Genomic DNA, 23,816 nt, shown 5'->3' on the forward strand with positions numbered 1-23,816 from the left:
TTTTAAAGGTGAATATATTTTTTCTTGCTTTTTGAAATGTGAATATTTTTCTCATTAATTATAGATATTTATGTAAAATAATGCTTGAAAAAATGTGTAAGATGATATTTTCCTTATGATATGTGTTTGACTTTTTCCTCCATTTGTTTTTTGAAAAAAAAAATTCCACTTTTTAAATTGTGAATATTTTTCTCATCCATTATAGATATATGTGTAAAATAATGGAGGTAAAAGATTGCAATTCCAAACATATATATTCATCTTGGGAGTGAGATTCTTTGTTAAGTGGACAATTTGTTTACAATTCATGTTTTGTTTACATTTAGGAGTTAGTTGCGTGAATTGTCTTGGAATTAATTATCAAATAATGTTTCCATTAGCTGGCACACAAAAAAGTCTTTACTTTTGCAATGTTTTATCTGGATCATCTTAGTTTTGCATTAAAAGCGATTTATTTATGCAGTGGATTTTATTTGCACTACAAAAAAACAGGGCTATCCCAGCGTTTTCAAAACCGCTGGGATAGCCCCAGAAAGCGCTGGGATAGGGTCAAAATTCCTATCCCGGCGTTTTTTTTCCCAGCGCTTCAAACCGCCGCGCAGTGAATGTGGGTATAGGGTCGACGGACCTGTCCCGGCGCTTTTCAAAAGCGCCGGGAAAGGCATATGCCCTATACCAGCGCTTTTGAAGCGCTGGTATAGGCCTTTTAAATCATATTGATTCAAGACCTATACCAGCGCTTTTGAAAGCGCTGGAATAGGTACTACCTATGCCAGCGCTTTCAAAAGCGCTGGTATAAGTCTTGAATCTATATGATTTAAAAGGCCTATACCAGCGCTTTTGAAAGCGCTGGTATAGGTCGTGAATCAGTATAATTTAAAAGGACCTATGCCAGCGCTTTCAAAACCGCTGGTATAGGTCCTTTTTTTAAAAAAAAAATTTTAGCACCTGTAATGTACCTAAAATTCATATTTTTCAATACTTATTTTATAACACCTGTAATGAATCATAATTCATATTTTCCAATAGCAAATACAATACCACATTAAACCAACAAATTAAATATATCTACTTATAATTATTTACAATAGCAAATAAAATACTTATTAATGATGAAAAATCTTCAAATGTTGAAAAATATGAACTTAATCATGGGTAATAATCAAGAATATCTTCAAATGTTGGCTATAATGAAGAGCTATAATTTTGTTCAAACTCAGACCACATATCCTTGGATTTCATTTTTTGGAGCAAATATATATCCATGTCCTCACTTTCTAACTCATCCAACTCAATCTTCCCCTCATCAAACCCACCTCTAGCCCTCAATCTCTCATCAAGGGCATTAAGTAGTTGTCCTTGTACCATAAATTGCCATGCCCATTCTTCCAAAGGAGCCATACATATACTTATCGATGATGAAAAATCTGAACTTAATCATGGGTAATAATCAAGAATGCCTTGAATTTGATTCCATAGCTTATGTTGAAAAAGCTTTAAGATGCTAGACCACTCCAATCACCTAGGAACCTAGTGTTCACGAAACTAAAAAATATAAGTCTAAGTCAAGTTAGATCCATACTTGGTTTGCCTAGGGCTAATCACTGAACACACCAATGCATGAGTATTACTCAAGTAGCAATAGATAAAAAGTAAACTTAGATGATCACATAAAAGGTAGAATTATTAAGGAAATTCCAGCAAGAATGACTAAGTTCATTATCAATAATTATAGCACAATAGGAACAACACAATCAACACTCCCAAAATAAAATACACTATCTTATATCTTCGTGCAAACAACCTGCTTGCTCCAAATCAACAACCTACCACAGTAGAATATTTGAATTTACTAAGAGGAGATAAAATAAATTCACACATAGTTGAACAATAATATCACAATATTCACAAGACAATCAACACTCCCAATAATGAAAAGTAAACCACCTTATATCACCGTGCAAGCCACCCACTTGCTCCAAATCAACAACTCACCACAACAAAAAATTTGACATATAATTATATACTAATAGGGTATTTTGAAGTAGATTTTACTCTCCCTTGAGCAATTCATTGGTTTGCTCCCAGAAAGAGGAACTCAAACTTACAATGAGCTGCTAATCTTACAAAATCTAAGTCTAAATTATAGACTACTAAGATCACTTAAAAGACGTAAATTAGGTGACTTCACGTCCAAAATCATGTAAAAAGAGAAGAAACTACTAAACTAAGTACATTGAGAGAACAAACTATAAACTAAAATAGGGAGAGGTGTACAAAGATATACAAACCAGAAGATAAGCTCCAATATTTTGCTAGTTTGCATTTGTTCCACAGTAAACATGAGCTATTTAATAATTTAATCATACGTAGTCAGAGAATGAGAGGTTAACTTACTAGTTGCTACCTTGCTTTGCTCCACAGGGGATGCTAAAGATATTGCAGTAGCCACCAAATGTTTAATCTAGCAATTTAACAAATCCAACAGTCAAAATTGAGTTGTTTTTTATTTTAATAAAAAATACAATGACAAAGTAAAATAAAATTATCAACTAAATTGAGTGGAAAGATTAATGCATAGAAGCATTGTTAAAGGCACTTGCTTGATTCATGTTTGAAATATTGATAAATTAGACGTGCCATAACAGACTTGTAGTTCTAGTTCTAGTTGTAGCTCTCTCTCTCTTTCTCTCTTGGGATATATATTGATAGATGATGTATCTAAAATCTTGCACTCTCTTACACTATGCAAGTATTTTTAGTATAAAAAAGAAATTAAAAAAAAAAAAAAAATTGCAAGAAGTCAAGAGCAAAACTCACTCATCAATTCAAAAGGAATAAAAATGGTAGAAATTATTTAATTGTCAAATTGCAAAGGCATGTTACATATTAAATAATAGTATTTATACATTATTGTCATTCAGGTCAATTTAGATTGTTATTTGGAACTAGCTGTTTGCAAATGTTAGCTATATTTTTAGTACTAGTATACTTGGTCAATGCTACATTAAGCACTCAAAAAATAAAATTCAATGAGTTGGGTCCACTTCAGACGAAATGGTTGGCTAAGAAACCAGACATGAATTGACATAGATGAATGAAAGCCTTCAGTTTGACAGAAATGCCCTGCAAAGTACCATGTTGGCAAAAAAGAGGGGGGGGGGGAATATATATATATAACGTAGCCAAGTCTAGATACTCAATAAGGATGGTGAGACAAGGACATTTGACCCATAACCTAAAAATCTACTAATAAAAGAAACGGCCACATTTTAGGCCATGAAATGAAAGGACCAAAATCAGAAAACCGTTCAGTTATTAGTACTGAATGCATTAGCCTTTTCACATCTCAATTACATCAAGATGTAACTAAAAATCATTGAAAGAACTCTTATAAGAAGACCATACCACAATCAAATGCAATAACAGGCTTCAATTTTACCTCTTCTTCCTGAAAAACAATCAACAAATAAAAACTAAATAATTGGTAAAATTAAATGACTAAAACAAGATTGTAGTTAAGGGTTAAAAAAACCTTCACACTAAACTTGCAAAAGAAATACAACAGTAGCAATAATACAAATGAACTTAGTAATATCATAAATAAGGGTGAAAAGTACCAACTCATCACTCATACCTTCACCCTCAGTTTCTTGGCTAGCTTAGATACATGACATTGAGAAATCTCCCTACTTTGTTGATCCTAAACACAAGTAAAACTATAGAGGTAAAGAAACAAAATTTGTAGGCATAACTAAAGTGGACATCACTTAGAAATTTTTCATGTGATTAAGAAATTCTCACAATTAAATCAAGGTATAAAAGTGTCAAAGACCGCTGCATGAATAGACAAGCTCTTAAAGCAAGCACTAAAAAAAAAAAATAGTTTGTTTCTCAAATGTGTTTAATGTAAGACCCAATGAAGACATCCCTCATATTTAGCATTGCAAAAAAAAAAAAAAAAAATTAAAACTTGTATATGATAATTAAAAAAAAATTAATAAAGCATATATATATACACACAAACCTAGTAAATTTCGATCCCCTACCAGCAGTTTTCCCATAATGAAAATAGTATGAATCGACAGCCCTAGTCCAACCTCAGCTTCCTCCACATACTTCCAGAACTTCCATTCTCCACCATCAATTACCTCAAACCCCACTTGTTCCAATACCTATAAATATCCCAAATTCACTACTGTAAAATTCAAAGTAACTCACATTTTCTCTGCATTGTTAAAAAATCAAATACAACTAAATTTTACACACTTAAGGTTTAACTTCTCACTAAATACTAACCCAAATTCATTATTAGGAAAAAAAAAATGCAAATGCCTTTAAATGGCTTTATTAGAATCGTAAACTCAAAATAAAAAAATTACATGGTTACAATCTGATTCGCATATGGTGAAAATATAACATTTCGAACATAGTTTCCAAATAAAATTTAAAAAAAAAAAATAGAAAAGGAAAAAGGGTATACCTTTGTGAGAGCAGAATGGAGATCGAAGTTGGTCAAATTGATTCCATTTCTATTAAAAATCAAAATTCCTTCTCACTTAATAAGATTGTCAAGCTCTTCTTAAGCATCAAGCTAATAGCCTTAAGTGACAAGCATCTATAGCTAAGCCAAACATATGATTATAGTCAAACCCAAAATGACAATTCAATTTTCATTCCCAAGAAATTTGAAAGCAAGCACCAGAAGGTTTGTTGCACCATAACTTATACCCATTCTTTTGCAGTTTTAAGAAAAATTCCATTGGAAGTGTAATAATTCTATGAAGATAAAAAAGGGAGCAGGAGCTAGGATGCAAGAGAGAAGAAGAAAGCTCTAGTTAATAATTCTATGTACACCCTTGCTAAATCTTGTGTCCAAAGTTCTAGTTACTTAAATTTTAAGATTTTAAAATATATCAATTTTGACGAAATTATTGCTCAAAAGTCTTGCCTCCATGTAACAGACCAAAAAGATTTGCAAGCAGTTCCCACTCCCTAGATACAACTAACTCAGCTATCTAACTATATATTTAGGAAATAAGAAAGTTTTGCAAGCCGTCCCCACTCTTTTTATTGCTTTGATTAATGAAATCAATAGTAAATAGCCCGGTAACATTAATATGATTGTTGATCTTGGTAATATATAATCAATACAAATATCAATTCCCATATTAAGGATTTAAAAATGTGCTTTGACTAATCAAATCAACAAGAAATGGCCTAGTAAAGTTAGTAAGATTTGTTAATCTTGGCAATATATAATCAATACAAATATCAATTCCTATTAATGATTTAAAAACATTTAACAATGAATCATTTAATAAGGAAATATATACAGGCAATTGATAGTTTTAGAATCTCACTAACATTTGAAAAAGTTTTCTAATTACTAAAAAACCAGAAATTTAGCATCAAATATATATACAAATATTGCTACAAAATAGAAATGAGAGCTAGAGAGACTTACCTTGCTTTGGGTAAACTTTAATCAAAACCAAATCCAAAACTGAAACCCACACAATCAACCAATAGTTACACAAAAATATACACATAACCCAAACCAAACTTCAACCAAAATCAAAACCCACACAATCAACCAATAGTTACACAAAAAAATACACATAACCCAAACCAAACTTCAACCAAAATCAAAACTAAAAAACCAGAAATTTAACAACAAATATATATACAAATATTGCTACAAAATAGAAATGAGAGCTAGAGAGACTTACCTTGCTTTGGGTAAACTTTAATCAAAACCAAATCCAAAACTGAAACCCACACAATCAACCAATAGTTACACAAAAATATACACATAACCCAAACCAAACTTCAACCAAAATCAAAACCCACACAATCAACCAATAGTTACACAAAAAAATACACATAACCCAAACCAAACTTCAACCAAAATCAAAACTAAAAAACCAGAAATTTAACAACAAATATATATACAAATATTGCTACAAAATAGAAATGAGAGCTAGAGAGACTTACCTTGCTTTGGGTAAACTTTAACCAAAACCAAATCCAAAACTAAAACCCACACAATCAACCAATAGTTACACAAAAATATACACATAACCCAAACCAAACTTCAACCAAAATCAAAACTAAAAAACTAGAAATTTAACAACAAATATATATACAAATATTGCTACGAAATATAAATGAGAGCTAGAGAGACTTACCTTGCTTTGGATAGGGTATGTGGTTTTGGGTAGTATTTTTGTGCTTAAAATTTTGGAAAAGAAATGGTGGGTTTTGAGTAAAGAAGAAGAGATGAGGAGGGGAAGTGGGTTAAGGAAGAGGGAGAGGGAGAAAAAATGTGGGTGAGAGGAAAACAGCTGAACTAAAGAAACAGGAGACCAAAAATGAGAGACCAAAGTGGTGGGAAGGTGAAAAAAATAAGTGGGAAGTCTGAAAATTTTTAAGTGGTACGAGGGACCTATCCCAGCGTTTTTGGAGACCTATCCCAGCACTTTTGGAAGCGCTGGAATAGGTGGACCCTATTCCAGCGCTTTCGAAAGCACTGGGACAGGTCTATCCCCATAAAGGAATAAGTGATCCTATCCCGGCGCTTTTGAAAGCGCTGGAATAAGGTCCACCTATTCCAGCGCTTCCAAAAGCGTTGGGACAGGTCCCTCCATTCCCTCATGGAGAGAGGCCTATCCCAGCGCTTCAAAGGTCCACCTATTCCAGCGCTTTCAAAAGCGTTGGGACAGGTCTCTCCATTCCCTTATGGAGAGAGGCCTATCCCAGCGCTTTTAAAAGCGCTGGGATAGGTCTTTTCATTAGTATTTTCTTGATTAATAAAAATTATATTAATTAATAAAAATATTTTTTAATAAATTAATAAAATAAATTATATTAATCAATAAAAATATTTTTTAATAATTCAAACTAATTTAATATATTTTAATTTAATACTTCAAATTAATAAAATATAATTCCTCACTAAAAATTACTAAAATATAATGTGATAGCTAAAAAAAATTTGTAAGATGTGACTCAAGGACCAACAATATTAAAATATAACCATGAAACCTACGAGATGACCAAAATACCCCAAAAACCAAAAAAAAAATTACCAAAATATCCCCAAAATCAAAAAATGATCAAAATATCCCCAAAACCCAAAAAAGACCAAAATACCCTCCAAAACCTTAAAATGACCAAAATACCCGCCAAAAACCAAAAAAAGACCAAAAATACCCTTAAAACCTAAAAAATGACTAAAATACCCCCGAAACCAAAAAATTACCAAAATAATCATGAAACCTACAAAATGACAAAAATACCCCTAAAACCTAAAAATGACCAAAATATCCCCGAAACCCAAAAAACGACCAAGGGTGTTTTGGTCATTTTATGGACTTCAGGGGTATTTCGATCATTTTTTAGGTTTTGGGAGTATTCTGGTAATTTTTAGGTTTTGAGGGTATTTTGGTCATTTTTTGGACTTTAGGGATATTTTGGTCATTTTTTGGACTTTGGGGGTATTTTGGTCATTTTTTGGGTTTTGGAAGTATTTTGTTCATTTTTTTGGTTTCAGGGAGTATTTTAGTCATTTTTTTTTATGTTTCGGGGGTATTTTATTTTTAGGTTTTGGAGGTATTTTGGTAATTTTTTGGGTTTCGGGGTTATTTTGTTATTTTTTTTAGGGTATCTTGGTCATTTTTTATGTTTAAGGGGTATTTTGCTCATTTTAGTGGTTTTGGGGTATTTTAAAGTTGGTTGATTTGTAGAAATGATACTTGGATCATAATTAGGTACCCATTTAAAACGCAATAAACATTAATATTAATTGGGTTTAATTGGGTTAATACTCATTTCACCCAATTAATAATTGAGTGGGTTTGAGTCTCATTTAAGTAATCAAGGGGTTTTCCACCTTTTATATGCATGGGGGGTGCTTTTGTCATTTTCTAGTTTTTAGGATTCATTTCAATGTTTTGGGGATATTTCGGTCATTTTCTATGTTTCGGGGGTGTATCAATCCTTTTCTGGGTGTCAGGTGTGTTTTGGACATTTTTTGTCTTTCTAGGGGCATTTTGGTCATTTATTTGACTTATAGGGGTATTTTGTTCTTATTTAAGTAATCGAGGGTATTTTGGCTAGTTTTAGACACAAGGGGTACTCTAGTCATTTTCAATGCCTTAGGGGGTGCTTAGGTCATTTTTGATGTTTTGGGGTTATTTTAGTCATTTATTAGGTTTCGGGGGTATATTATTCTTTTTCTAGGTATCGGGGTGTTTTTGCTCTTTTTCAATGTTTTGGGGGGTACTTTGGTCTTTTTTTAGGTTTAGGAGAGTATTGGTCATTTGATAATTAACAAATCCCTCCACAAGTATAAGTATTTGTGGGATGTGAGGGGCAACTGTCGGGGTTCAAGTCTCCAGGAGGAAGTTCCATACACATATACACTTAAATTAGGCTATAGTAGAAATTCTATCTTGTGTTAAAAAAAAAATTAAAAAAAAAAAAAAATCTATAGGTGACCTATTCCAGCGCTTTTGAAAGCGCTGGGACAGGTCCTTCCATTCCTTTAGGGAGAAAGACCTATCCCAGCGCTTTTTGAAGCGCTGGAATAGGTTGACCTATTCGAGCGCTTCCAAAAGCGCTGGGATAGGCCTCTCTTCATAAGGGAATGGAAAGACCTGTCCCAACGCTTTTTGAAGCGCTGGAATAGGTTGACCCTATTCCAACGCTTACAAACACGCTGGTATAGGTCTTTCTCCATAAGGGAATGAAGGACCTGTTCCTGCGCTTTCAAAAGCGCTAGGATAGGTCCCTCCGTTCCCTCATGGAGAAAGACCTATCCCAGTGCTTTTTGAAGCGCTGGAATAGGTTGACCCTATTCCAGCGCTTCCAAAAGCGCTGGGATAGGTCTTTCTCCATAAGGGAACGTAGGGACTTGTCCCAGCGCTTTTGAAAGCGCTGGAATAGGGTCCACCTATCCCAGCGCTTTCAAAAGCACAGGGACAGGTCCCTCATTCCCTTATGGGGAAAAACCTATCCCAGCGCTTTTTGAAGCGCTGGAATAGGGTCGACCTTATTCCAGCGCTTTTAAAAGCGCTAGGATAGGTCTTTCCCCCTAAGGGAAATCAGTAACCTTATCCCAGCGTTTTTGGGCTTCCTATAACAGCGTTTTTGAAAAATGCTGCTATAGGCCTCCTATTGCAGCGCTTTATAAAGCGCTGGTTTTGAGCCGCCGTAATAGGATTTCCTATACTGGCGTTTTCAAAAAGCGCTGGTACAAACTTATCTATTACGGCGGTTTGTAAAAACGCTGGGAAAAAAATGCTGGGACAGGACGATTTTTTTGTAGTGTTGACTAAAAGACTTAATGATGGTAAAGCTATGTAATTCCGGGATACGTTACATATATAAGTAGCATAGTGATGAATGGATGATCCGTTCTTGGTTTTGGAGCATTAGAGCTAAAAAATAGTAATTTGGTAATTGGTACATTAGAACTTTCATCAAAGCTTGCTCTAAAAAATGTAATTTCTTAAATCACTCCACTCATTTCTTATATGATAGTTCCTTAAAGTAATGTAATGTGTTATTGGACACATGTTTATGATCATTATTTATTATTAGTTTGCCACTGCATAAATTTGCAAAATATATGAGATGGTTATCTAGATGCTAATGCTCTTACTAGGACACTTAAACAAATTATTTTATTAATATTTTGGATATAGATAGTGAAAATGGAGAATTTGGACCTTCAATTGAGTTACAAAGTTTTTGTACTTGGCTACAAAAGAATGATTCAATCATTTAAGAGCACTTATTGGAGTCCTAAATAAATTGGTTTAAGGCCTAGTGATATTGACAGAGAGTAATGCTCTTTTCTTTATTCATTGAATTTGTTAAAATTTGTAGTACTTAAGTATTATATTCTTTTAATTATTCTCATATTCCCAACTGTTTTTTTTAAAAAAGAATTGAAATGTAGAAAATCAATTCAACCTTTTACATTCTTCTAGAAAAAAATTGAAGTTTTTTCAAATGGCTGTTGTATGGGCTAAAATCCGATTCTAACTAATTGGGTTGGGCTAATATTCAAAACAATTAATTTGTAGAAATGAATTTTTAGGACTAACAGTTGAGTCTAAATTAATATTTCCACTCAAAGAACTTAAAAAAAAAAAAAAAGAATTGCAGGATAAATTTGTATGATAAAACAAGACTTATATTTTATTTCTTCTTCCTTGAAATTTCCAAAGAGCATTTAAACTTAAAGAAAGATACAGGAGAAAAACATCGGCGCTTGGTCTCTCCTCTAGGGTAGGAGCTTTTCTCTCTCGTTAGGGTACGAGTCTCTTTCTCCCTTAGTTTTTAACTAAGGGTTTGACTTTCCATTTGGGTACTGTCTTAGTTAGTCCTGGATATGGCAGATGAAGTGATACACAGCTTGGAGGGTATGAAATTGACCACAGAAGAGGAGGAAGTTATACCTATCTCCGATGAGGGTAGGCAAGAAGAGATTGAGAGATGTGTCCTAAGTTTAATCGGTAAATTCCTCACCTGCAAACCCTTTAATAAAAGAGCTGCTCTAAGCACAATGAAGAGGGCGTGGGGATTGGAAAACAAAGTACAGGTTGTGGACGTCGGAGCAAATCTATTTCAGTTCAAGTTTCCGACTGAATTTGATTTGGAAAGGGTTTTGAAGAATGGACCGTGGACTTTCGATAACCAAGCTCTATTACTAGTTCGATGGAGAGCTGGAATGACTGCTAGCAATGTCAAGTTTGAGTATGCGTCCTTTTGGGTGCAAATCTGGGGAGCCCCGTTTGATATGGTCTCTCCAAAAGTAGCAGAGGAAATAGGGAGTCGGTTGGGAGTTGTTGAAGAAGTGGAGAAGAGGCTGAAACAGGATACTCTAGGCATGTTTATGAGAGTTAAGGTGGCGCTGCCTATATCAAAACCGCTTCGGAGAGGGGCGTTTGTTGCTGGATCAAATGGACAGAGGACATGGGTCTCATTTAGGTACGAAAGGCTTACTCTGTTTTGCCATCACTGCGGTTTGCTTGGCCACGATATCAAGCATTGTGCTCAACACTTCGCGATAACAAAGGGAGGTAGAGAAGTTCCTTGCCAGTATGGGGAATGGCTGAAGGCCTCAGGAAGTCGTGGTCGGTCTCCAAATCGGCGAGACCAAGTTCGTGAGGCAGATGACAAAGGGAATGCTGAGAGGAGAACAATGCAGCAACATCAGAATGAGTTATCTGGGATGGTAAATGAGGGCGGAAGGGATGAGTCAGTGATCAGGGATGGAGGAGACATGCGCTTTAATGAGGCTAACGTGAATCAGGGGTCTGGTCCGGAAGTATCGCTGGCGTATCCCGTGAATCAGGCAGTGCAGAGTACGGACAAGGATGTGATGGAGAAGAACACGCTGGATGTTTTAGTTGGGCCAGATTTGGATGGGCTGAAAGCACCAGATGGGCTTATAGATGAAAGTGGGAAAAATAAGCCTTAAGGAGTTGAGAAGCAACGGACATGGACCAGGCGAGCCCGCATGGATTATGGGCCTATGGAGAACTTAAAGGAGAATGCAAAGTTAACTCTGGGCAAAAGAATGAACACAACACAGCAGCTGGCGGGAAGTGATAGTCCAGAAGAGCAAACAGGTAAGAAACAAAAAACTAATATTGATCCACATTCAACTGAAGCGGCGGGGGTGTCGGAACACCTCTGCCGAGCGCAATGAGGCTTTTAAGTTGGAACTGCCAAGGGCTTGGGAACCCTTGGACAATTCGAAGCCTTCATGATTTGGTGAGGGATCAAGCTCCCACTGTCTGCTTTCTTATGGAAACTATACTTGAAAAAGAAGGGTTTATGCATCATTGTAGAGAGTTAGATTATCCGAATAAATTGATCGTTAAAAAGCCTGATTCTGGTGGTGGGTTAGCTTTAGTTTGGAAAGAAGAGACTAGGCTAGAGGTGATAAATTACACTAATAATCATATTCTAGCAAAAGTAGTGGAGAATAATGGCTTCCAATGGTTTTTAACAGGGTTTTATGGCTGGCCGGAAGCAAATCAAAAATGTAAGTCATGGGCACTTTTAAAACACATTTCTTCTTTTGTTGATGGTCTGTGGTGTTGTGTTGGTGATTTTAACGCGTTCTTACACGCTTCTGAAAAACTTAGCTCCCACCCACCTTCGGTTAAACAGATGGAAGAGTTTGGGGCTGCCTTGGAAGAGTGTAATTTGATTGACTTGGGTTTTTGTGGTTATAAATTCACTTGGAATAACAAAAGGCCTGGTACAGCAAATACTAGAGAAAGGCTAGATAGAGCAGTCGCAAACAAGGAGTGGCGTGATATGTTTCCGGCTAGTTGTGTGGCTCATATTTTTTCACATGCTTCGGATTATATGCCGCTAATTTTACAGACAGGAACGGATAGTAATTTCCATGGTAGAATAGCTAAAGGCTTTAAATTTGAAGAACGGTGGCTTTTAGAGGAGGATTGTGGAAATGTGGTTGATGAAGCTTGGGCTCAGATGGGTGGGGACGGTTCTCCTATGGCCACTGTTAGTGCTAAAATTAATCACTGTGGGGCTGCTTTAGATGCGTGGGGGTCGTCGAGGACAAAGCCTGAGGTGGCGGAAATAAAAAGATTGAAAAAAGTGCTTGAAAGGCTTCATAATGGCATTCAAAATGAAGCGAGCAGGTCTGAGTTTTTGGCAGCCAGTAAACAGCTGGATGATCTTCTGCTTAAGCAAGAGCTTTATTGGGCTCAACGGTCCCGGCTGGCTTGGTTGAAGTCGGGGGACAAAAACACAAAATTTTTTCACTCCAAGGCCTCATACAGGGGATAAAAAATTCTGAAGGGGCGTGGGTTGACAGGATTCAGGATGTGGCTGGGGTGGTAGTCCAATATTTTGAAAACTTGTTTTCGGCTGGGGAAAGTCACAGAGTGGAGGAATGTCTTAATGCGGTCAATCACAGGATGTCGCCTAATATGCTAAATATTTTATCAGGAGAGTTTAGTGCCGATGAGGTGAAGACGGCGTTATTTCAGATGGGCCCAACTAAAGCTCCTGGACCGGACGGTATGAATGCTTTATTTTATCAGAAGTTTTGGCATATTGTAAGCTATGATGTAACTAATGCTGTGTTAGATTTTCTGAACTCTGTTCTTATGATGCCTGAATTAAATTATACCCATATTGTTCTCATTCCTAAAGTAAAGTACCCAGAAAAAATGTCCGACTTTAGACCTATTAGTTTGTGCAATGTTATATATAAAATAATTTCTAAAGTGTTGGCTAATAGATTAAAGTTGATTTTGCCTCAATTAATCTCTCCCTCTCAGAGCGCTTTTGTGCCGGGTCGTTTAATAACTAATAACGTTCTTGTGGCCTATGAAACCTTGCATGCTATGCATGGCCGGAAAAAGGGAAAGAAAGGGGCTATTGCACTAAAATTGGATATTAGTAAGGCGTACGACAGGGTCGAATGGCCGTTTTTGGAAGGAATGTTGAACAAATTGGGTTTTCCGGATGGGTGGATTGACCGGATCATGGGTTGTGTAACTACCCCGTCCTTTTCCGTCCACCTCAATGGTAAGGCTTATGGTAATTTCAGACCTACTAAGGGACTCCGCCAAGGAGACCCGCTTTCCCCTTATTTATTTTTGATTTGTGCTGAGGCCTTTTCATCTCTGTTGACTAGGGAAGAGGTTGTGGGCCGGCTTCATGGAGTGCCCATTTGTCGGTCTGCTCCTTCTATTTCCCATTTGCTTTTTGCTGATGATTCTCTTGTGTTTTGTCAAGCTAAACAGGAGGAAGTACAAGTGGTCTCAGATGTTTTAAACTTGTATGCTGCGGCTTCCGGCCAATGTATAAACTTGGAAAAATCCTCAGTTTTTTTCAGCAACAATACTTCAGAGGGGCATAGGGACTGGATAAAGAGTGTGTTGAAGGTGAAGGAAGTGGACAAATTCGAGTCCTATCTAGGATTACCCACTTTGATTGGCCGGTCAAAATATCATGCTTTTGCTTTTCTTAAGGAGAGGGTGTGGAAGAAGATCCAAGGGTGGAAGGGGAAGTTACTGTCCAAAACGGGGAAGGAAGTCCTAATAAAAGCGGTGGCCCAATCAATCCCTACATACACGATGGGAGTATTTCTACTACCAGTGAAACTCTGTAACGAATTGAACATGATGTGTGCTAGGTTCTGGTGGGGCCAAAGTGGGGATGAAAAAAGATACACTGGAAGAGTTGGGAGTCTCTTGTCCAGTCAAAGAAGGAGGGAGGTTTGGGTTTCAGAGACATCCGGAGTTTCAACTTAGCCATGTTGGCAAAGCAAGGGTGGAGATTGTTGACCAACCATGACTCTCTTCTTTATCGATGTTTTAAAACAAAATATTTCCCCCGATGCACCTTCTTGGAGGCGGGTGATCATCCTAACAGCTCCTTCGTTTGGAAAAGCTTAATTGCGGCACAATCTGTTTTGAGAAAGGGGTGTTGTTGGCGTGTTGGTTCGGGCTCTTCTATCCGGGTGTTAACTGACAAGTGGCTGCCTCACCACCCAACAAATAAAATCCTGGCTCCATCGAATGAAGTAGAGGAAGATTGGTATGTGGCGGAGCTAATTGATGGGAATAACTTCCAATGGGACCACTCTATCATTGACAGGATGTTTAGCAAATTTGATGCTGAAGCTATCTATCGAATTCCCCTGGGCAGAAGGTATACTTCAGATGTGTTGGTCTGGCTGCATAACAAAAATGGGCAGTACTCGGTGCGGTCTGGTTACTATACAGCAAGGTTGTTGGCTAGGGAGTCAAAACATTTGGGTGAGAGGTCTAACCTAAGGGCTGGCAGTGACGTTTGGGCGAAGATTTGGGGGCTTCACATCCTAACTAAGATCAAAGTCTTTGTGTGGCGAGCCTGCCACGATATTCTCCCAATTTATGATAAGCTTAGGCAGCAACGAATCATTGATTTTGACCTCTGCCCTGTCTGCAACCAAGCCCCGAAACAATTCTGCATTCTTTGTGGGAGTGTGCAGCAGCCCAAGATGTGTGGGCTGGCTGCTCCAATCGTTTGCTGCAAAAGGGGCTGACAGTCCAAGCTTCTGTGTTCAATTTGGTGGAGGATTTTCTGCATAAGCTGCCTCCGGATGTGCTGGATTTCTCGTTGGTGCTTTGCTGGCTTCTTTGGCATCACCGTAACCGAGTTGTGCATGGGGGAATTTTGCAGGAACCTGGGGCTCTCGTTGGACGTGCAAGCAGTCTTTTAGATGAGTATCTGGGGGCTCGGACTCAGCTGGTTTCTTCCATGCCCCATGTGTCAAGCGATCCTTCCCAGAAGTGGCAACCTCCCTTAGGCTTGACATACAAGATGAACTATGATGCTGCAATGTTCAATGGGTTGCCTGCTACTGGTGTTGGAGTGGTGATCCGGAACGGGGATGGTCAGGTGATGGCAGCGTTGGCGTCAAGGGGTCCTGCTGTTATGGATAGTGAAGAGGCAGAGGTTCTAGCTTGCCGGCGAGCCTTGGAGTTTGCAATTGATGCCGGCTTTGCTGATTTAGTTGTGGAAGGTGATAACTCAAACATGTTGCGGTCTATTGTCTCTGCTCAGCCGGATTGGTCAAGACTGGGAAACATTTACGATGATGTTCGATACTTGGCTGCTAGACTGCGCTTTGTGGAGTTCAAATGCATTAGACGATCTGCAAATGGGGTGGCCCATTCTCTTGCCCGTTATGCTAGACAAATTAACGATGATTGTATATGGCTGGAGGAAACCCCTGTGCCAGCTCAAAGAGCTTTGTATGAGGACTCTGTTTCTTTGTTGGTTAATTGAATTTGAGTTCATTTTCAAAAAAAAAAAAAAAAGATACAGGAGTGGACTTCTCTCAATATTCCAAGCGTTCTCTCTTTTTCTCTTTCTATTTTTGGACCCGATCCTTGTACATAGGGAATCTACCACTATTTGTAATCTTAGTGCTTCAATCTTGCCCATCCACCTAGGGGTTGGGTGATTCTTCTCACATGATACTTGTCCCATCCTTCTCCTTCCATCCTTTTGATGCTGTGGTGAACAGGTAATAAGCTGTTATGGCACTGTTCATGTGCCATTCATTCATTAATGCTACATACTTGATTGGTGCAATGCATTTAATGTGGATGTGATGGTGTCTTTGCCAAGAAGTTTTTTTCAATTTTTGCCTAGGATTGTTACTGTTACGGTGTTACCTTCCTTGGGCTGACATGTTCAATTCGGCCCAAGAGTTTTTCACCCTTCTCGGCTTGTCCTTCACTAGGTTCCTTCCTCGGGCTAACTACCTCCTCGGACGGTCTTTTCCTTCAACCTATATGGGCCTACCTAACTCATTTGAACCTTTGGTTGGCCGCATTTAGACTTCGGCTTAGGCCGAATTTGCTAAAAATCTCTTTGGTCCTCATAGCTATTGATAGGATCACAATCAAACATGTTAGCAATATTTACGCACTGTTATGTGACAAATTAATGGTGGATGATCAGCTTGAGAAATTTAGTTGAACCACCGCCAAATATGCTCTACAATCCACATTGCAAGATATAGCAAAGATTATGGGGGTAAAAACCAATGTGCCATATAAACATATAATACTCCACATACCAAGGTATGAGAAAATTGGCCGTTACCTCTTTCCCAAACTAATTAGGGAAATACTCCTGTTTTGAAACTTGATTTTCTCAAAATCGAGTTTCAACATCACTATAAGGCTCCTTAAAACTTCACTATAGGTATGGGGCGATCAAACTTAAAAAAATAAAATATTAATAAAACAATAAAAAAAAAAAAAAAAACAAACCTTGCATGGAACTCGAGTTCCAAAATGCCACTATAGGGTCTTTAAAACGCCACTATAGAACTTCAGAATTTTTTTTTTTATTTTAATTTTCAGTTTGTTATAATTCGATTGTTCAAAAATTGACTTTCAAAATAGGGATATTTCTCTAATTAGTTTGGAAAATTGGGCAAAATACTAGATTTTTTTTAAAAAAAAAAAACAGGCAAAAGCCCATTTTCTCCGAGAAAATTCTAAAGATACCAAATAGTGTATACAACATATACTGCCACTATGAGCTCCAACTGTAGTATCAAAGTATCTTTGCTTGTCACTAAATCGGTGTCCTTCCAAACTCTGTGTGATTTTGGCATTACAATTCTTCCAAATTAAGATCGTGTAGATGTGTGACCACTGATTTGTTGTATCATTGGTTCTATCAGTATCCAAGGAGCTATAAATATATGTTATGTGCTATTGGATATCCTTGACCCACGAAATGAACCAGATTTTTAATTGCAATTGAAGCAAACCAAGACCAAAAATAATTTCATAACCCTGTTCCAAACCATATATATTTTGTTTGCCTTTGGTTGTTGAGTTAAAATTCACTATGGTCCATTTGGATGGTATATCAACAAGGACCACCAAGTTTACGCAGAGGATACAAGGGCATTTTTACCTTTTCTTTTATATAGAAAATAGTAAATACCAACAATAATTATTAAAAAAAAAAATTAAAAAAAAAAAATGAAGAAGAGGAAGAAGAACCACAAGTCTGAGCAGATGATATAAAAGATAGAGGCTATAGAATTTTCATTATTTAACCATGATACAATTGATAAATGAATCAAAGAATTAATCTCATTCTTGAGTCTGCTGTCTAATATACTGCACTAACACACTATACATTAACTTGCGGGCACATATTACGTTCATTCCTCAGACTAGAGTTGAACATGTTTGGGTTGATGGATCAAAGAGGGCTGGAAGTAAGTACTTCCTTCCATTTGCACCATTTGCATTATAGCTAGCACCAGTTGCAGGCTCCACCAAAAGGTCCCCAGCATAACCAGGGTAAGCCCCCTTGCCGAACACACCGGGACAAGCCGATGCAGCCTCTAATGGTGCATCCTTTGGTCCTTGGAAGTAGCCATTTCCAAATGGGTTGGTAGTTGTACCAGCTAAGAGACTAGCCAGGTTGATGACCATACCATCCAGACCCACATCGTTGTTGGGTGCAACCAGGGGTGGGCTCTGGGGTCCATAGATGGGCTGGTGGAATGGCCACGCGCATTGGCCTGGGCATTGAGTCTCCGAATTGCCAACCCAAATGTAAGCAAACTTGTAGCTTTTGCCTTGAACAGATGCACCCTTTAGAGATCCATGGGTTCCACACTTGCTCATACAAAAGCCTTCAACTGCCACATCATTTGATGTCAAAACCACGTTGATAGCATTTTTCTGGACACCCTTTGATGCCAACTGTTCTATTTGCTGATTCGAGAGTGATTTGCCTATGGAGTAAGTCTCATCAATGATCTGTGTACCCATTGAGAGACCAAGAGTGGAGGGCTTCTTAGAGTTGACTAGGTGGTAGTATTTATCTGTGGTTTTCCACCAGGTGGCAACAGATGGTTGAGCTTTTGTGGGTGTGGAAGAAGAAAGAGAGGCAATGAAATCTGAGATAATAGCTCTTTGTGAGGGCTTGAATTTGCCATACCAGATGAGATTAATGGAGATTTTTCCAGTGAGAAGAGGACCATTATGGTATTGGAAGAGTAAAGGTTGTTGGGTTTCAGCTGAATCAGCGAGTCTCCTTGCTGCCAGGTTGAAATGGAAGAAAGAGAATACAAGAACTAGCTGTAGTAATAGCTGTGTGGAAACTAAAGAAGCCATGATGAATTTTTGAGCTGTTTTAAGTACTAAAGATTAGAAGTTGAGAACTAATTGAGAAAGTAAAAGAAGCTGGGAATACAGTGTGGAACTGGGATTGTTGAGAAGAAGAATTGTGAGAAGATATATATAGTGCCCAAAAAGTGTGGGTGAGAAACTACACGGTAGGTGACTCACTCAAGGGATTTGAATAGTGGCAGTGAGATGCCAGCATGATAATTGATTAACCGCGTTGTTTTTTAATTACTTTGTGTGCGTCCTCTTTTTCTAGCCTCGCTTTCAAGTTTCAGCCGAATCCACTTTCAAGTCAATATCATAAACAGGTGGTAGCCAGCCATGTGACCGAATGGGAAAGATTTTAGTGCTTCTGGTCTAGACTTATATGAGGAAGGAATGAATTGAACGTCCTACGATGGTTCATGTTAATCTACATATAGGATATAGTCAAATGATACTTTACCCTCTTTATTTTATATCCATTTTTTAAAATTCATTTTTATGTTTTTTCCACTTTTTAAAATGTGAATATTTTTCTCTTCAATTATAGATATTTATGTAATATAATGGAGGTAAAAGAGTATATGATGATATTTTCTCCAGGATATATATTTAACTTTTTTTTCCATTTTTATTTTAAGAAATCATATTTTAAACTTTGTGATTTCAAAAGGCAACAAATTAAATGCTTAGCTTTTATTAAATCTTAATTACAATTACATTGCAATTCCAAATATATACACTTCACTGCATCTTAGGGCTTTAGGGGTGAAATTATTACTGTAAGGACACGATTCGTAACGACCCGCAACGGTATTGGGTTCGCACGTAAAAAGGCCCAAACAATATCATTTGTAGAGCATGGGTTTGAAAGGCTAGACCTTGGTCACCAGACGGTTGGTTTTTCGTGGTGTTCATACATGGTTAAGTCGTCTTCGCCCTAAAAGTCTTTCTCCTGGAGGCGGGCTGGGAGGCTCTGGTTTTTGGCCATTTTTCCCAGCCGTCTCTCTGGATTGTTTACTTTTCCTTTTATACTAGCCTGTGTTCCTTATTCTTCGTTCACGTGTAGGATCGGCATTCCAAGACTGATACTTGTCCCATCAGCCCATACCTAGAGTGGTTGGGGGTGGTTGTAAAAGCTGAAGAATATGGCTCTGTCAGGTGCAGAGTATTGAATGGCAGTAAAGGCAGCTTTCCCTGGTTGTTATACTTTCCAGCATACCATTTTCTATTGACACAGATATTTTATTAGATTCTTTTCCCAAGCTGTTTCTATACCATTTTTACCCCTCCTTCCTGTGAGATCTCGGACATGCCGAGGACTGAATCGTCATCGGCTGTGTCCCAAGGCTATTTTGTACTTGTATTACCGATCCTGGGCTATGACTTTCCTCGGCCTGGACCTTTGGGCCCCAACGAGTAAATGGGCCTGGCCCACGAATTATTGGGCCCCACAATTACTATTCTCTATTTGTTTCGAAATAAAATATTTTCAAATGTAAAATATTTTCATTTTATAGTGTTTGATAATATATTGGAAATTACTCGAGTTCTAGTGTTTCTACATTGTAAAATGAAATATATATATACATATATATATTTTATATATATATATATATATATATATATCTTCAATAAGAAACAATGCAAACTCAAAATTCTCACCAACTTAAACTAAAATTGTCAAATTTTAATAAAAAACACAACCATGAATCAAACTCAAACTCAAATTAGCTCCCCAAAAAAAAAAAAAAAAAAAAAAAAAAAAAAAAAAAAAAAAAACCAGATTTGCAAGAAAAAAAAACCCAAATCTACCAAAAACCCATATCACAAAAGAACCTTCAAATTGGAGATCAAATAGTTTTTTTTTTTTTTTTTGTGGCATGCAATTAATTGAGCTGTGGAAGTATTGAATCTCGATTTTCTAAAAATCGAGTTTCAAAACATGGGCATTTTGTTAGATAGTTTCAAAACAGGGACATTTTGCTATATCTTTTGGGCAAAAGGAATAAATGCCCATTTTGGCCTCATAATTTTGTTTAATTTCCACTATGAAATTTCTTAATTTTTCGGTTACACCTACAAAAATTGGAACAAACTACGTTGATCAGTTTGGTGTGTGCATTTTTGGTTTGTGAATTCAATTGAATTTGGGTTTTCCCACTTTAATGAAATCCATCTCTGGAGTGGATCTTATTTGACTAAAGGATTTTTTAATGATGGTAAAATTGTGTAATTCCGGGAAATATTACGTAACAAGCATAGTGGCATTTGGTGAATGGAAGATCCGTTCTTGGTTTTGGAGCATTAGAGCTAAAAATTTGTAATTTGATACAGTAAAGAACTTTCATCAAAGCTTGCTCTAAAAAAATTTAATTTTGTAGACCACTCCACTCATTTCTTCTATGATGGTTCATTAAAAGATATTTATGTAATATAATGCATGTAAAAGAGTGTATGATTATATTTTCTCCATGTTATATATATATATATATATATATATAACTTTTTTTTCTTTCTTTTTTTATCTATTTAAGAAATCATATTTTAAACTTTAGAATTTCAAAAACCAGAAAATTAAATGCTCAACTTATATTAAAAATTAATTACAATTACATTGCAATTCCAAACATATATGCTTCACTGCTTCTTGGGGGTGAGATTATTAGTTAAGAGGTGAATTTGTTTACAAGTCATGTCTTGGACTTAATTGCACATACTTCACCCATTTTGAGTGTTGTGAGTTGTTTTGGAACTTTAGGGAAGGATCTGGTTATGCGATTCTATGGTGGATGCAATTGGTGACAATTGCAGAATCCAAAAAGCTAGTGCTAACAAGGCTTGGTGAAGCCCGTTGGTAGCTGGGACTTGGAGGGTCTAAGTACAGAGGGTTGTCTAGGTTTGAAGAGTCTATATTGTAATCCTTGTACTCCAATTTATTCACTAGTGGATTGATTAGTGGGATGGAGAGAAGTTTTTACGCCAGGCACTTTGGTTTTCTTCTTTGATAACACATCGCCGTGTTAGTTTGTGTTTGCATCTCTCTTCCCTTAATTCTTGTGTTTTATACTTAATTGCAAATTATGTATGCCCATGGACTAGGTAGTAGTCCTGGTCAATTGCATATTGATTACTCTCATTTCGCATCTAGTTGAGTAGATCAAACAATTAAGCCGTAATTTAAAAATTAGAAGTCTAAACAAGTTTTAGTAGTTTTACTATTGAGTTTTCAGTTTACAGTTCATGTTTTGTTTACATTTAGGAGTTAGTTGCGTATATTGTCTTGGACTTAACTATCAAATAATGTTTCCATTCATAGGAACAGAAAAAGAAAGTCTTTGATTTTGCAATTGCTAATATGGATTTAAAAAAGAGATACTTTGTCATTTTGATTAGTTTCCACCACATGATTTCTTGATTTTTCTGTTACACTAAAAATAATTGGAACAAACTACTTTGATTGGTTTGGTGTGTGCATCTTTGGTTGGTGGATTCACTTGCATTTGAATTTCCTTACTTAAAGAAATCCATTTCTTCAATGGATCTCATTTGACTAAAGGTTTCTTTAATGATGGTAAAGTAGTGGAAATCTTGGATATATTACATGACTAGCATAGTGGTGAATGGAATATTCGTTCTTGGTTTTGGAGCATTTTAGAGATAAAATATTGTAATTTGACATAGTAAAGAGCTTTCATCAAAGCTTGCTAAAAACAATTTAAATTTGTAAAACACTCCGTTCGTTTCTTATATGATAGTTCACTAAAATAATGTAATGTGTTTTTGGATGTTATCGGGGTTATATTTATTATGTATTGGCATATCTTTTAACAAAATACAATTTACTTGTAATTGAGTAGATCTAAAATGTGTTTAGGATATCAAGAAATGTGTTGATAAGACAAAACAAATGGTATCATCAAAGACATGAAGATTGAATCAAGAAACAAATAAAGAAAAGCTAAAACAGTGAAGCTCGACACTTGTCTCGACACTAGCATCTATCGAGACTTAATGAGTAATTCTTGACACAAGCTCAACACCTCTCAATCGATTGAGTAATGCAGATCTAGAATTTTAGTTCAGAATTTCGGCCTATGATAACTTAGATTGCTAGGGTTTCATTAACTAAACTCCTAGAGGGTATAAAAACTTTATTTTAAAGTCATCAAAGACATAGAAACTAAGATTAGAGAACTCACATATTCTTAGAGAAGCTGTTGCACCCTTGTACGCCTTTAAATTTTGTAACCAAGTGCTTCTAGATCTTCAACATGCTTTGAAGTGAAAAACTTTGCATCTAACAACAAATATTACTTGCTGGAAAGTCAAACATGTACTAGGATTCATGCAAAGTAAGAAGTCTCTATAAAATCAAGTCCAATTGGGAATTGGAATAAAGTTACAGCTGTAAGTTGGTATTTTGGGATAGGCTAAGGTAATAGTAAGATTCCTTATATTTGTAACCGCTTATTCTTGATTAATGGATTTTTGGAAGTGGTGAATTGAAATTCACCCGGTGGGGGTTTTTGCCTTACAGAATGTTTTTTCCAATTGTTAACAAATCACTGTATCAATTTAATTTTCGCTGCACTTTAGTTTATTAGGTGATTTGTTTGTGCCTCCATAATTTGCATCTAATTTAACCTAATTAATTAACTGGGTAATTAATTTCCAATTGCTTTATTACTTTGTATTCTCGAGCTCAACAGAATAAACTCATACAAAGCGTTTATATATATATATATATATATATATATATATATCTTAAAATAACTCAAAATATGACCAATCATGTTTTTTTTTTTTTTTTTTTTTTTTTTTATAATATATATATATATATCTTAAAATAACTCAAAATATGACCAATCATAAATTCATAACCCTGTTCTAAACCACTATAATATATATTGGGTTTGCCTTGGCATATTGAGTTACAATTCACTATCGTCTATTTGGATGGTATATCAATATATTAAAAAGGACCACAAAGTTTAAGCATAGGATACAAGGGCAATTTTACCTTTTCTTTTATATGGTTAAAAAATAATAATAAAAATAAATAAATTTAAAAAAAATATATAAAAAAAAACCCACAAGTTTGAGCATATAATA

General features: G+C 36.3%; 1 protein-coding gene across 1 annotated transcript; it reads right to left on the reverse strand.

Annotated features, from left to right (window-relative positions):
- Window positions 1-17,595: 17,595 nt before the first annotated feature.
- Window positions 17,596-18,816, reverse strand: LOC126710373 (protein PHOSPHATE-INDUCED 1-like). The gene has a single exon (XM_050410798.1). The coding sequence runs from the start codon at window positions 18,705-18,707 to the stop codon at window positions 17,751-17,753; it is 957 nt and encodes a 318-aa protein (XP_050266755.1). The 5' UTR covers window positions 18,708-18,816; the 3' UTR covers window positions 17,596-17,750.
- Between the last annotated feature and the right edge of the window lie 5,000 nt (window positions 18,817-23,816).

The sequence above is a fragment of the Quercus robur genome, chromosome 12 (assembly GCF_932294415.1).
Source record: "Quercus robur chromosome 12, dhQueRobu3.1, whole genome shotgun sequence".
Taxonomy (NCBI): domain Eukaryota; kingdom Viridiplantae; phylum Streptophyta; class Magnoliopsida; order Fagales; family Fagaceae; genus Quercus; species Quercus robur.